The 12,768-nt window shown below is 43.8% G+C and overlaps 1 protein-coding gene across 1 annotated transcript in view; it reads right to left on the bottom strand.

The window, feature by feature from the left end:
* Positions 1 to 10,112: 10,112 nt before the first annotated feature.
* The window catches only part of Acaca (acetyl-CoA carboxylase alpha), a gene marked incomplete at its 5' end in the record, with an annotated part of 230,860 nt that continues 228,204 nt past the window's right edge, over positions 10,113 to 12,768 (bottom strand). The window contains 1 exon segment of the mRNA XM_013519172.1: positions 10,113 to 12,464. Coding sequence (XP_013374626.1) covers positions 12,341 to 12,464 — 124 coding nt within the window. The 3' untranslated portion in view covers positions 10,113 to 12,340.

The raw sequence follows: 12,768 nt of genomic DNA, 5'->3' as shown, positions 1-12,768 counted from the left end.
CTCGAGGGAGACTGGCAGAATAGAGAGAATCGCATTTCCAATTATTTTGTTGAATTGCTAATTTAGTTATTGTGCCTGGTGTAATTGTGATGGGTATTGGGTGTGCAATTCAATTTGTTTTAAATATTTGTGGGAAGGCTGATCAGTAATGGAGCTGACCTATTTTATGGCCCAAATTGAGAAAAAAGACTAAAACACAAAGATATACAAAGATATAGTTTGTTTCCATTTTTATTTTGATCTCATCCCTCTTAAGACCACTGATGCGACAAAAGGATTAAATTAAAAGATGACAGCATTTTGATCTTCTCCCTTTGAAAGCTTCACTGTCCTTGGTAGTTTAATATGCAGATATTTTCAGGAAGAGCTGAGGTGCACCGCTGGGGTTGAATAGTTTGCTCCTCCCACAATTGCATTTATGGGTGTGGCTAAGTGACCTGGACAGTCTGACTTGGGAACAGTGGGTGAAGTAGCAGAGGTCGTGTCTGCAGCAAAGAGTGCAGTCATCACAGCCCCAAGGGGTGACTTTGGGGGCAGGAGCTCATGGCAGAGCCGAGGACCCTGGATGAAAGAAGGAACTTTCCCTCTTGGTGGCTCCTTGCTCAGGGGCTGGTGGCCAGGGCCTCACTTCTGGCGGCTTGTGCAGAAAGCTCTTCCATAGGGGCCCTACCCCTGACTGGGGTGAGCCAGTGTGGTCCTGAGGAGGGGTAGGCCTCAGGTGCCCTCCCCGCCAGGTGACTGTGGCTGCAAGCTCCCCGAGGGCCGAGGGGAAGCTCCATCTTCCGCTTGTGGGGGGAGGATCAGTGTGATCCCGGTGATGGTCCTGTTGGGTCTCCAGTAATGAACTCCCTCAGGGACTAGGGCAGGGCTGTGGCTTGCATGGAAGAGCAAGGGACTCGGGGGCACAGCAAGCACTGTGTTATCACGTGTTATCATGAGCTGTGCGAGCGCCAGGTGCTGTTACAGCCAAGGCTGTTTGCGGATGCGGGAGCCGCTCACTCGCAGCTTCTTCAGTGCGGGAAGGGTTGGCTGGGCCAGATCAGAGGGAGGCAGACCAGAACAGATTCTGAAGAAAAGTTAATAATAAAAATGGGTCATAGGAGCAGCCTCTGTAATGAATTTGATCCTAAAAGGATTTATTTTGTAACTCGATTAGCTTACAAAGGTGCAGGGGTCAGTTTCCATGCTTAGCTGCTGAATAGAAGTTTAAGCTTCATTATTCCCATGTGAGAGCTCACCAGGGTCTGCAAAAAGAACTCTTGACTCACCTTCTCTTCTGGTTTAACAAGCTTTACCTGGGGCTGGGGATTTAGCTCAGTGGCAAAAGCGCCTGCCTGGCAAGCGCAAGGTCGTGAGTTCGGTTCCCGGTACCGGAGAAAAACCAAAAAAAAAAAGAAAAACCAACAAGCTTTACCAGAAGAACAGGGAGAACAGCTGAGGGATTCAGGAAGCCAACAAGAAACCAAGGGCAGGAGCTGGGGCGGGGTGGAGGCTGCCAGTGCGGCCCCTGTCCTTGCTGGTTACGTGTATATTTTAGCAGCACAAAATTCATCCACTGTGAATGTATATTTAGTGATTATTAGTAAATTTGTGGAGTTGTGCTACCATCAACGCACTCCACTCCTGGAACATTTTCATCACCCCAGTGAGTTCCTCCACCTCGGTTTGCAGTAAATCCCTGCTCCCGGGCCTCAGGGAATAATTTACCTGCTTTCTGTAACTATAGATTTGCCTTCTCTAAAAGTTCCATATAAAAATAATCAAATAAAGCTGGGTGCAATAGTGCACACCTGTAATGCCAGCACCCTGGGAGGCTGAGGGAGGAGGGTCACAAATTTAGGCCCAGCCTGGGCAGTTTAGCAAGACCCTGTCTCAGAATTAAAAAAGGGCCGGGCAAGTAGATCAATGAAAAGCCCCCACCTCCCAATCATAAAGTATGTAGCCTGTCTTGTCTGGCTGCTTTCAGAGTATAAAGTTCATCTATGTTATGGCATTTATTGGTAATTTATTATTTCTTATCGTGGACTATTCATGTATGAATAATATCACGTTTTGCTTACCCTCCACTTACCTACTGATAACCATTTGAGTGTTTCCCAATTTTGGCTACTGTGTTTATATGAACACTCACAAGTCTCTATGAAACATGTTTTCATTTCTCTTGGATGGATACCGAAGTATGAAATTGCTGGATTTGTATGTTGAACTGTTTAAGAAATTGCCAAACTGTCTTCCAAATTGCCTATGTCACTTTATTTTGTCACCAGCAATGTGCGTGGGTTCTGATGATACCCATTCTGGTAAGGACTCCATTTACATTTCCCTAATGACTAATGATGCTGAACATCTGTTCATGTGTTTATTAGCCGTTCACATAGCTAGCTGCTTTGGTGAAATATCTATTCACATCTATGGCCCATTTTTAATTGAGCTGTCTTATTGTAAGAATTCTCGATTCTGGATACATAAATCCTTTATCAGATACATGATTTGCAAATAGTACCTCGTGGTCTATGGTTTGTTTTAATTTTTTAATGAAGTGTGTTTTTTGAAGCACAAAAAATTAATTTTGATAAAGCCTGATTCTTTTTTCTTTTGTTTTTGATGTCATATCTAAGAAATCTTTGTTTAATTCAAAGTTACAAAAATTGGTCTCTTCCAGGTGTGTTATAACTTTAGCTCTTATGTCTATAATCTATTTTGAGTTAATTTTCATGTGTGATATGAAAGACTGAAAATATAATTTTGTGTAGGTACATCCAACTTTCTGAGCACCATTTCTTAAAAAGACTACCTGTTACTAAATTGCCTTGCCTCTTGTCAAAAATTGACTATAAATGTAAGGATTTATTTCTAGATTTTCAATTATGTTCCATTTTATTTTCTTGTTTTTATACCTGTGAATATTTTGAAGTTAAAGTCTTCCAGTTTTTTTTTATCAAAATTGTTTTGCCTATTCTGGATTTAGGATTTATTTATTTCTATAAAAGTGTCTGCTGAGGGCTAGGGATTTAGCTCAGTGGCACAGTGCCTGCCTGGCAAGTGCAAGGTCGTGACTTTGATTCTGGTACTGGAAAAACAAACAAACAAACAAACAAAATGTCTGCTGAGCCAGGTGTGGTGTGTGCTTATTCCAGCTTGTTAGGAGGCTGAGGCAGGAGAATTGCTTGACCCCAAAAGTTTGGGGCCAGACTGGAGAATGCAGGGAGTTACTCATCTCTTAAAAGTTACTTATCTTTCATTTTATTTGTTTTTTTTTTTCGGGTACTGGGAATTGAACTCATGACCTTGTGCTTGCCAGGCAAGCACTGTGCCACTGAGCTAAATCCCCAGCCCCTTTTATTTTAAAATAAAAAAAGTCTGCTGGTATTTTGATAGAGATTACATTAAAACTACAGATTAATTTGGGGAGAATTACCACTTAACAACATTGCCTCTTCCAATCCATGGGCATGGTTTGTCTCTTCCTTTATTTTTTAATTTCTCTAAGCAGCATTTTATGATTGTCAGTGTGTATCTTTGCATTTATTTTGTGATATTATTCCTAAATATCTTAGTGTTTTGGTGCTATTGTCAATGAAATTATTTCCTTAGTTTCCTTTTGTATTTCTTCCTAGTATACATAAATACAACTAGGTTTTTGTATGTTGATTTTGTTCTTTTTGTTTTTGCAATACTGAGGATCGAGCCCCCTCTCTTTATTTTTCTTTTTCCTGTACAAAAGATTGATCCCTGGGCTTGCTACATTGCCCAGGGTGGGTCTGAACTGATGCTCTTCCTACCTTAGCCTCCTGAGTAACTAGGATCACAGGCGTGCACTCTAACACTTAGCTCTCTTTTCTTCTTGTTTGTTAACTTTGTTGATCTTTTATTTTTTTTTTTTTATTTTTTTTGAGACAAGGTCTCGCTATGTAGCTCAGGCTGGCTTTGAACTCACTATGTAACCCAGGCTGGCCCCTAACTCATACTGATCCTCCTGCCTGTCTCCTGAGTGCTGGGATTACAGGAGTGTGCTAACATGGCCAGCAATATTTTTAAAAAAATTTTTTTTATTTTAAAGAGTAAAAGAAGGATAACATAATAATGGGGGGGGGCTTACCAAATTACAGACAAAGTAGTAGGAAATTATCAATGGTCTAGCAACTTTTTTGATCTTCTAAAGAGCTAACTTTTGGCTTTTATTGATCTTTCTTTATCATTTGTTTTGGATTAATTTCCACTTTTCTCCTCCATTCCATTTGTTTTGGATTTGTTTTCTTTTTTGGGGTGGTGGTGGAAGTTTAAGTTATTGATCTATATCTAGACCTTTTATTGTTGAACTATTTTTTTAAATTTTTTTGTTTGTTTGTTTGTTTTCTGGTATCAGGAATCGAACTCATGACCTTGCACTTGTCAGGCAGGTGCTGTGCTGCTGAGCTAAATCCCCAGCCCCTGAACTATTTCTTTTATTGTCAATTTTTTCTTTATGTATTTTTTGGGGACCTGTTGCTAGATATGTATGTATTTCTAATTGTTATAACTCTGTGGCACCTTTTATCACTAAAATTTCTCTTTGTCGCTAGTGAAAACTCTTATATTTTGTTTTTTGAAGATAGCATCTCCCTATAGTAGTCCAGGCTGGCCTTGAACTCGAGGTGGTCCTCCTGCCTTAGCCTGCCAAGTGCTGGGATTAAAGGCGTACACTACCATGCCAGACAGATACTTCTTATGATAATGAATATTTTTTCCTAAAGATTAACATAACCAGCCCACTCTCTTATGGTTACATAAGAGAATATGTAATTATGGTTTGCATAATATATGGTTTTCTAGACTTTTAACCTTTTTGTATCTCTGAATTTAAAATGTGCTTCTTACAGACAACATACAGAGTTTTGTTTTACTCAGTCCGATAGTCTCTTATGCTTTGATCAGAGTATTTACTCTTTTCAAATGTAATGTTTTTGTTCTGTGGGTACTGGATTAAACTCAAGGCCTTACACTGAGGTACAAACCCAACTCTTTTAGGGTCTTGCTAAATTTCCGAGGCTGGCCTTCAACTTGTGATCCTCCTGCCTCAGCCTCCCAAGTAGTTGGAATTACAGGATGTGCCATCACACCTGGCCAAACTTAATGTAACTTCTGTGTGTGTGTCTGTGTGTCTGTGTGTGTATAGTACAGCTATACCTCACCGAACAACCTGTTTAATGACTGTTCAGACCTGTGTGGGGTTATGACCCCCCACTCAGATTTATGACTCATTGTGGGTTTTTTTTGGGTGCAGTTCCGAACACCTTGTATTTTGTTGTTTGTCTTTTTTGTGAAACAGTCTCGCGGTGCAGTTCAGGCTGTCCTTGAGCTTACTGTTTAGCCCACGCTGGTCTCCAACTTGCAACGCTCCTCCTGCCTCTGCCTCTCAAGTGCTGGGATTACAGATGTGTGCCACCACGCCCAGCTCTGTGCACCTTGTATATAGAGCCTCAATGGTTTTTGGATACAGTACACCTTGTTTATACTGCAACTCTTATTCTTGCTGACTGTACTGTACAGTACACTGGTTCTATACAGTTATATATTATAGTACTGCACGTAAGTTATGCAAATAAAAGCAAATTCATCAAGTTGGTATTTCCCAAATCTTGGAAATGGCCCAAATGACCATCAACTGGTGAATGGATAAAGATGTTTTGTTTTTCTATACAAAGTTGGCATTTCCTTTGACCATTTCTTTGTTGTGAATTTTGTAATGTACATACTACATACAGTTCCTTATTTAGTAACCAATTCACTTAATGACTTAGTTGTAGTACTGTAGTTTGGTCCCTTAAACAAGGAATTGTCAGTATTGGGGATTGAACCCAGGGCCTTCTCACTGAGTTACATCCCCAGCCCATTTTCAATTTTTGTTTTGAGACAAGCCTTCACTAAGTTGCCCAGGCTGGGCTTGAATTTGCAATCCTCCTGCCTCAGCCTCCCAAAGTGCTAGGATTATAGGCATGTGCCATCACACACAGCTAATATAATTTCTGATAAGTTTTGGTCATCTGTTCCTCCTTGAATGCCTTTTTTTATGAATAGTATGTCATTTTAATTCTGTTGCTACATTTATATTGTGGTACAACAGATGTCCAGAAATTTTTTAAACTTAATACTGAAACTGTACATATTAAACAATCCCCTATTTCTCCCTTTTACCAGGCCCGGGCAACAATTCTTCAGTCTGCTTCCATGAATTTGACTAAATACTTAAGAAGGACCATACAGTATTTGTCTTTCTGTTAGCTGCCTTGTTTCACTTAACATAACATCCTCAAGATTCATCCATGTTAGGGGCTGGGGATTTAGCTCAGCGGCAAAGCACCTGCCTGGCAAGCGCAAGGTCATGAGTTTGATTTCTGGTACCTGAAAAAAAAAAAAAAAAAAAAAAAAAGATTCATCCATGTTTCAGCATGTCAGGAGATTTCAGCCATTATTTCTTCTGACAGCTTCTCTGCCCACCTCTCCTCTCTTCCGGTACTATCATTACACACCCACACTGGTGCACCAATGTTGCACAAGGTTCTGAGGCTCTGTCCACTTTTCATTTTTTCTCTGTTCTTCATAATTCTACAAGTTTTCAGGCTTTCTTCTGCCTTGTCTGTTTAGTTCCTCAATTCAATTTTTTGGAGTTTCCTTTTTTTTTTTTTTTTTGGCAAAATATACATAACATAAACATTACCATTTTAACAGTTTTTAAATGTATCATTCAATGACACTATGTACATTCAACATTGTACAGCCTTTCCACTGTCCATCTCCAGAACTTTCTTATCACTCCACACAGAAACTTCAGACACATTAAACCAGTGGTCTCCACATTTTTGGCATCAGGGACTGGGCACGGAAGGCTTATTTTCCAGAGACCGGAGCAGGGTAGTTTAAGGACTCTCATAAGGAGCACACAGCCTAGATCTCTCACATGTGCAGTACTTAGGAGGGTTCCCGCTCCTAGAAGGCTGCCATTCAGGCAGAGGGTAGCTAGGGGTTGGGGACTCTGGTGTTAAACAGTTTGCCCATTTCCTCTTTCTCCTGTCCCCAGTATTCACTATTTTACTTTCTGCATCTGTAAATGTCACAGTTCTAGTTATCTGACAGAAGTAGAATTATACAATATACAATATTTGTTCGTGTCTGGCTTCTTTTACTTAGCATGTCTTTGTGGTCCATTCATGTTGTAGCACGTACCAGAATTTCATTCAGAATCACTTTTTAAAATAATTTCTATTTCTTTATTGAGAACACTAGTCAAGTCATCATCAATTTCCTTTTTTTTCTTTTTTTTTGGGTACCAGGGAATCGAACTCATGACCCCACACTTGCCAGGCAGATGCTGTGCTGCTGAGCTAAATCCCTGGCCCCTTCAATTCTTTAAATGTGGTTTTTTCTTTAGTTCTTTGACCATATATATGCACACACACATTTAGGGCCTCATGTGTGGTAACCATGTGCTATGCCCTGAGCTGCATACACCCCAGCTCCTGGTTAGATGGAGAACAGGTGATCTGAAGTATCTGTTTGGTGGTAAGTTCAACATCTGGACCCACGAAAGTTTCTGTTGATCTTTTTTTCTTCCTGAGGCTGAGACATACTTGTCTCTTTGAATGTCTCAATTTTTTTTGTTGTTGAAAACTGGCATTTTGATAATATAATGTAGCAACTGTAGGTTCTGGTTTTTTTTTTTTTTTTTGCCCCTAATGTTTTTTGTTTTAAATTTAGAGACAGGGTTTCACTGTGTAGTTCAGGCTGACCTTGAAGTCTCTATGTAGCCTAGGCTGGCCTTGAACTTGTGATCCACCTGCCTCAGGCTCCTGAGTGCCGGAATTAGGTGTGGGCCACTGGATTGTTTTCCACATGGTGTATAGGGGCAATGATGTCTCAATTTTTCTTTTAAAATCTTATTTTTAAGTTTAGCTTCATAAGAGTTACTTTGCCCAGTGATTCAGACAGAGGAGCACTGAGCCAGTAAGGCCTCTACTTTCTATTGATATTTCTCTGTGTGTGTGTGTGTGTGTGTGTGCGTGTGAGAGAGAGAGACAGAGAGATTGACAGAGATTCAAAACTTACGTAATTCTGGCTTTTGTTTGGATGGGTTTCCTTGTCTTTTTCTTCATGTACTCAGAGGTTTATAGTTAGTCTCTGTGGATGTACGGAGAGCTTAGCAAGATATCCTATGGCCGTCTCATTTCCCATTTTTGTTAGCTTTATGGGTAGGCTGCTGGTCAACTGCTTAAGCCAAGCAGGACCACAGCAGCAGGCTAGCTGAGCACTTGTTCGCTCTGTATGCTTGCCTCCAAGTTACTGTTGCCACTGATGATGCCAAGGGACCTGGAATTTTATGTCTGTCTATCATTTCTCACCGTACTGAAAACTGAACCCAGGGCTTTTGCACCAAGCTACAGCCACCCTCCACACCCACTTGAGACAAGGTCTGGCTCAACTGCCATTTTGCGTCCAGGTCCTGAGTTGGAATGGTCACCTCCCACCCAGCTCAGCACCTTTCTGGGCTTCTCGCTGGGGCCTGGCACCAGCCTTGCACACAGAAAGGAGCACAAGGCTGATCCCCTCAGGTGGGCACTAGTTGTTTGCATTCATCAGTGTTACTGTGTTTTAGCTGGGGAATGAGAGGTGGCCCAGGACTAGAGCACAGACCCCTGATATTCAGCCTTTTCCTTATTACTAATGGGGGTTTTAAATTTTTGCTCATTAAAATGATTAGTGGCTCGGCATGGTGGCACAGGCCTGGAATCCTAGCACTCAGGGGACTGAAGCAGGAGGATTGCCTCAAGTTTGAGGTGAGCCTGGGCTACATCGTGAAGTCAAGACCAGCCTGGACTATGTAGCAAGACCCTGTCTCAAAAACAGAATGACAAAACAAAACCCCCCAAAAAGCCATGAAGGAAGTGTCACTCCCCAACAGAAGACAGCCCTGAGCTAGTTAGGCATGTTCCCAGAGGTGGAAGCAGACGCCTTCCCTACTGATCTTGAGGACTTTTCCCCAGAACTATCAACAGGTGCTGGCTTCCCCAGCCGGGGGCTTGGCTCCCCCCTGCCTATGCAGGGAGGAGAGTGGAGGCACTGAGAAGCAATTTTCTCACTAGATCCCGTATCTCCCTTCGTGTTCCTGTCTAGAACATTTGGTTTAGTTACTCACCCTGATATTTTTTTTTAACTTAACATTTTACTTCATTTTAGGAAAAGCTACCCTCTGCTTTGCCGAAGAGACAGATATGGGACCTGTATCAGTGTAATCATCAGCTGAAGCCAGTGGTTCCCCTCTGTCTTCTTGTAGCCTCTACCTTTCTTTGTAGGTGGTCAGGTGTTTATTCCTGTCTCAACTACACGAACTCAGATCTTACTCAGGGAGAGGAACTGAGTCTGCCATTTCAGATCCATTAAATAACTAAGGTATTAAGAAAATCTGAGCTGGGCGTGGTGGCGCATGCCTGTAATCCTATCACTTGGGAGGCTGAGGCAGGAGGATTGCTGCACGTTCCAGGCCAGCCTGTGTTACATAGTGAGTTCAGGGCCAGCCTGAATGATATAGCAAGACTCTTGTCTCAAAAATAAAAACAAAAGAAAATAAAATCTGAGATTTCTCCCTAAAATCTTGAACAAGGGCCAGGTAGCCCCAGAGTTTATCAGAAGATTCTCCATTTCCTGTGTGTGGTCAAGGAGGCTTAAAGACAGCAAGCTCAGGACTTCAAAGACTGGGTGGCTTTTCTCAGGGATGAGGATGGCCCAGTTATCTTCACTAAACAGAAGAGTTCCATCTTACTTGTGACCTTTTTTGTTCCTGCTCTAAACCTCTTCTCTTCTGGGGGGGGACACCCTACCAGGGTGCCCACCAGCAGATACATGCTTCTGTGGAAACGCAACAAAAACTTAAATAACCGAGGCTCACCTGTGGGGGCTGCAGAGTACTGGTGGCCTTGCAGAATTTTATCTTGATTCAGCCAATAGGACAGGGCAGCCAAGGCAGTTTCTATAGCCTCCCTGTCCTTCTTTATTCAAGTTCAAGAGACTGAGCCCTGCTGAAAGTGGAACAGGGATTGAGAGAGGGCGGGTGGACATGGGTTAAAATGACAAACCGTAGCTCTTCTACAAATGTGGCGGTTTATTTCAACAAAATGTGAAAAGAGTACATTTGACCGAAGCTCCGTGCTCACTGGAGTATGTGTCCATCAAATTCTCACTTGGACGAGTGAAGGCTGCTTTGTGAAAAGTGGACAGATAACATGGCAATCTCAGTTCAAGCAAGTCTTGCTCAATACGTCATTTACTCTCCTCCTGCCTCAGTAACCTCGCAAGTGTAACGGGCTGTGGGAAGATCAGACTACTCACATCGTGTGGCTCTTTGACTTCTCCATATGAAAATCCCTGTCCTGTGGATGGGGGCACTAGGCACTATCGGGTTCTAGAGAGGGAACTGGTTTAATGCGTCATAATTTGGTAAAGAAAGGAGAGCTAAATGAGCTTAACCTACCCAACCCTGAAGAAAGGCCAGGTCTCCTGGGGAGTAAAGGATTTTGTATCATCTGGTGGTGGTGGGGTGTGTGAAGTTTGATTTATTGCAGAAAGGTGTGGAGGGAAAATCTGGCCAGAGATAGTCCAACTCTTACCTAGTAGGTAAGCAAATAACTGGCAGCAGGGGAAGTGTCTTCCTTGACTGAGATTTCTGCACCTTTCTCTGCCCTTCTTTGAAGGTGCCAAGTGCCTGCACTTTGCACCAGGGACGCCAGAGGCCCTGACTCCTGGGGGTGATCAATGCGCATCCAGCCCCCTGTGTCCACCTGTGATCCAGACCGCTGAGAAGTCCCGCCACTCCATCTGGACAGGTGCTTTGGAAGAAGGGGAGGTGAAGCTCTCTCCTGTGTGTGAACTACAGAGTTAAGGCTCAAAACTGTAGTGTGGATGCAAATATTCACATCCTCCTTCTACAGCATCTCCCGATTTCCTCCTTGGGCATCAGTGACAAATACAATTAGCTGCAAGTTAGGAATGGGATGCGACACCAGTCCTCATCACCTGCCCCTCTTGCTTTAGGATTACCAACAGGGGTATCAGTAGGCTCTTTTCTTGGATAAGCTTGTTGTTGAAAATAGGTTCTCTCCACCACTCCTAAGGAGGCCCCTGGTGCTGGCCTCGTAGGGACCAGAAAGCCTGGAAGACAGCAGCACCATAACTGAATTTAGGGGTTTTAAGGTCATGTGGATTCTGTGTTCCCTGGAAGCCTTGGCACACCAGGAAGGCCTGTCCCTGGTGCTGAGAACACAGCTGTCACCAGGCTTTCAGTGGCTAAGGGGAGAGGCTACCTGTTCACACTCAGGGGAGAGGCAGGGCCCAGAGATCGGGGTGGCAGCTGCCAGGAGAGCTGCCCTGGAATCAGAGATGGGCACCCTCTAGGCACTGTGAGCGTCTCCCTCTTGTAACTGTCAACACGCCAGGTTTCTTAGTGACCACAGCATTCCAGGTCCTAAGAAAGACACTTATTCACCTTGGCTTGCTCCCCCTATGGCAGGAGTTTCCATTAGTGGCAGAAAGAGCAGCTCCCTCTGGCTGCTTCTTTGCCACCTCGGCCTGTAGCACTGCCAGGGGATCCATGCACTGGCCTTGTGGCTCCTGGGTGCGCCAGTCAGTCAAGCAGTGGCAAGCTGGGTGGTGGCAGGTCAACCACTGCTCATGTGCACTGAGAGAAGTTAACCCAAAGTGAAGGCCCCTAAATCAAAAATAACTTGGCCTATTTTCTTTCTGCTTCCTGGATCAATTTCCCCCCCACTTCTGAATTTTCATGGAACCTGCGATAGATTTCATGTGCTTATCTCTCTTCATGAACACAAACCTTAGTGTAATCAAACAGGGACTGATTCCTCTTCACTTACTGTATGCCAGGATGAATGTGAGCTAAAGAATGATGGGCTTGAGGTTTCCTCTGTGCCTCAGCCCCAGCCCTAGCCCTCCTCTGCTGCCTGTGGCTGCGGCTCATGGGGCCAGGGATCAGGACAGGAGGGGCAGCCCTGCTTTTGTGCAGTAAGACCTCACGGTACGCGCCTGTACCCTTCATTGCCTTCTCAGTCCTGTGCAGGGAGGGAGGACTGTCGACACAGTAGGGGTAATAAATACTGAAGGGGTAGTGTGACCGGGGCTTTGTGATCCTATATCCCAGGATGTCATGCATAACCTGAAACTCTGAGAAGAAGCAAAATGTCACTTTGACTCCAGTGCTGGCTCTCCTGTGCCTTCTCTTTACAGTGGTTTCAAGTCATAAGAGGCAGCTCTAGCCCTTTACTCCAAAGACGGGGCACGGATGGGCAGGAAGCTCTTCCTACGTGGAAGGGGAATCCATTGTGGAGAGGATCTGTACAATTTCCGCTCGCTGAGTGGGTGAGATATGCTGGGTCATATGGACGATGGAATCCATGGCGACTTCTGGATTGGCCTGTACCAAGCTGGAGAGGAAGATCAGGAATGGTGAAGAAGAGAAGCAGAAGCATCTTGTTTGGGGCAGCTTAAGAACCACCCACTACACATGCTGACACAGCCCGCTGCAGACACGGTTGTCACTGCCCCACCTCCCATATTTTCCTGCACTAAAAACGTCCCCAGCAGCCAAGGTAGTGTAAGAGGAACCACAGAACATTTTGCTGTCAGAAAGAAAGTAAAAGAGGGGCTGGGGATTTAGCTCAGTGGCAAAGCGCCTGCCTGGCAAGCGCAAGGTCGTGAGTTCGGTTCCCGGTACCGGAGAAAAACAAA

The sequence above is a fragment of the Chinchilla lanigera genome, unplaced genomic scaffold (assembly GCF_000276665.1).
Source record: "Chinchilla lanigera isolate Chin_1 unplaced genomic scaffold, ChiLan1.0 scaffold00050, whole genome shotgun sequence".
Classification (NCBI taxonomy): domain Eukaryota; kingdom Metazoa; phylum Chordata; class Mammalia; order Rodentia; family Chinchillidae; genus Chinchilla; species Chinchilla lanigera.
The sequence above is the reverse complement of the archived record's forward strand: the minus strand, read 5'-3'. Positions and strand labels throughout refer to the sequence as shown.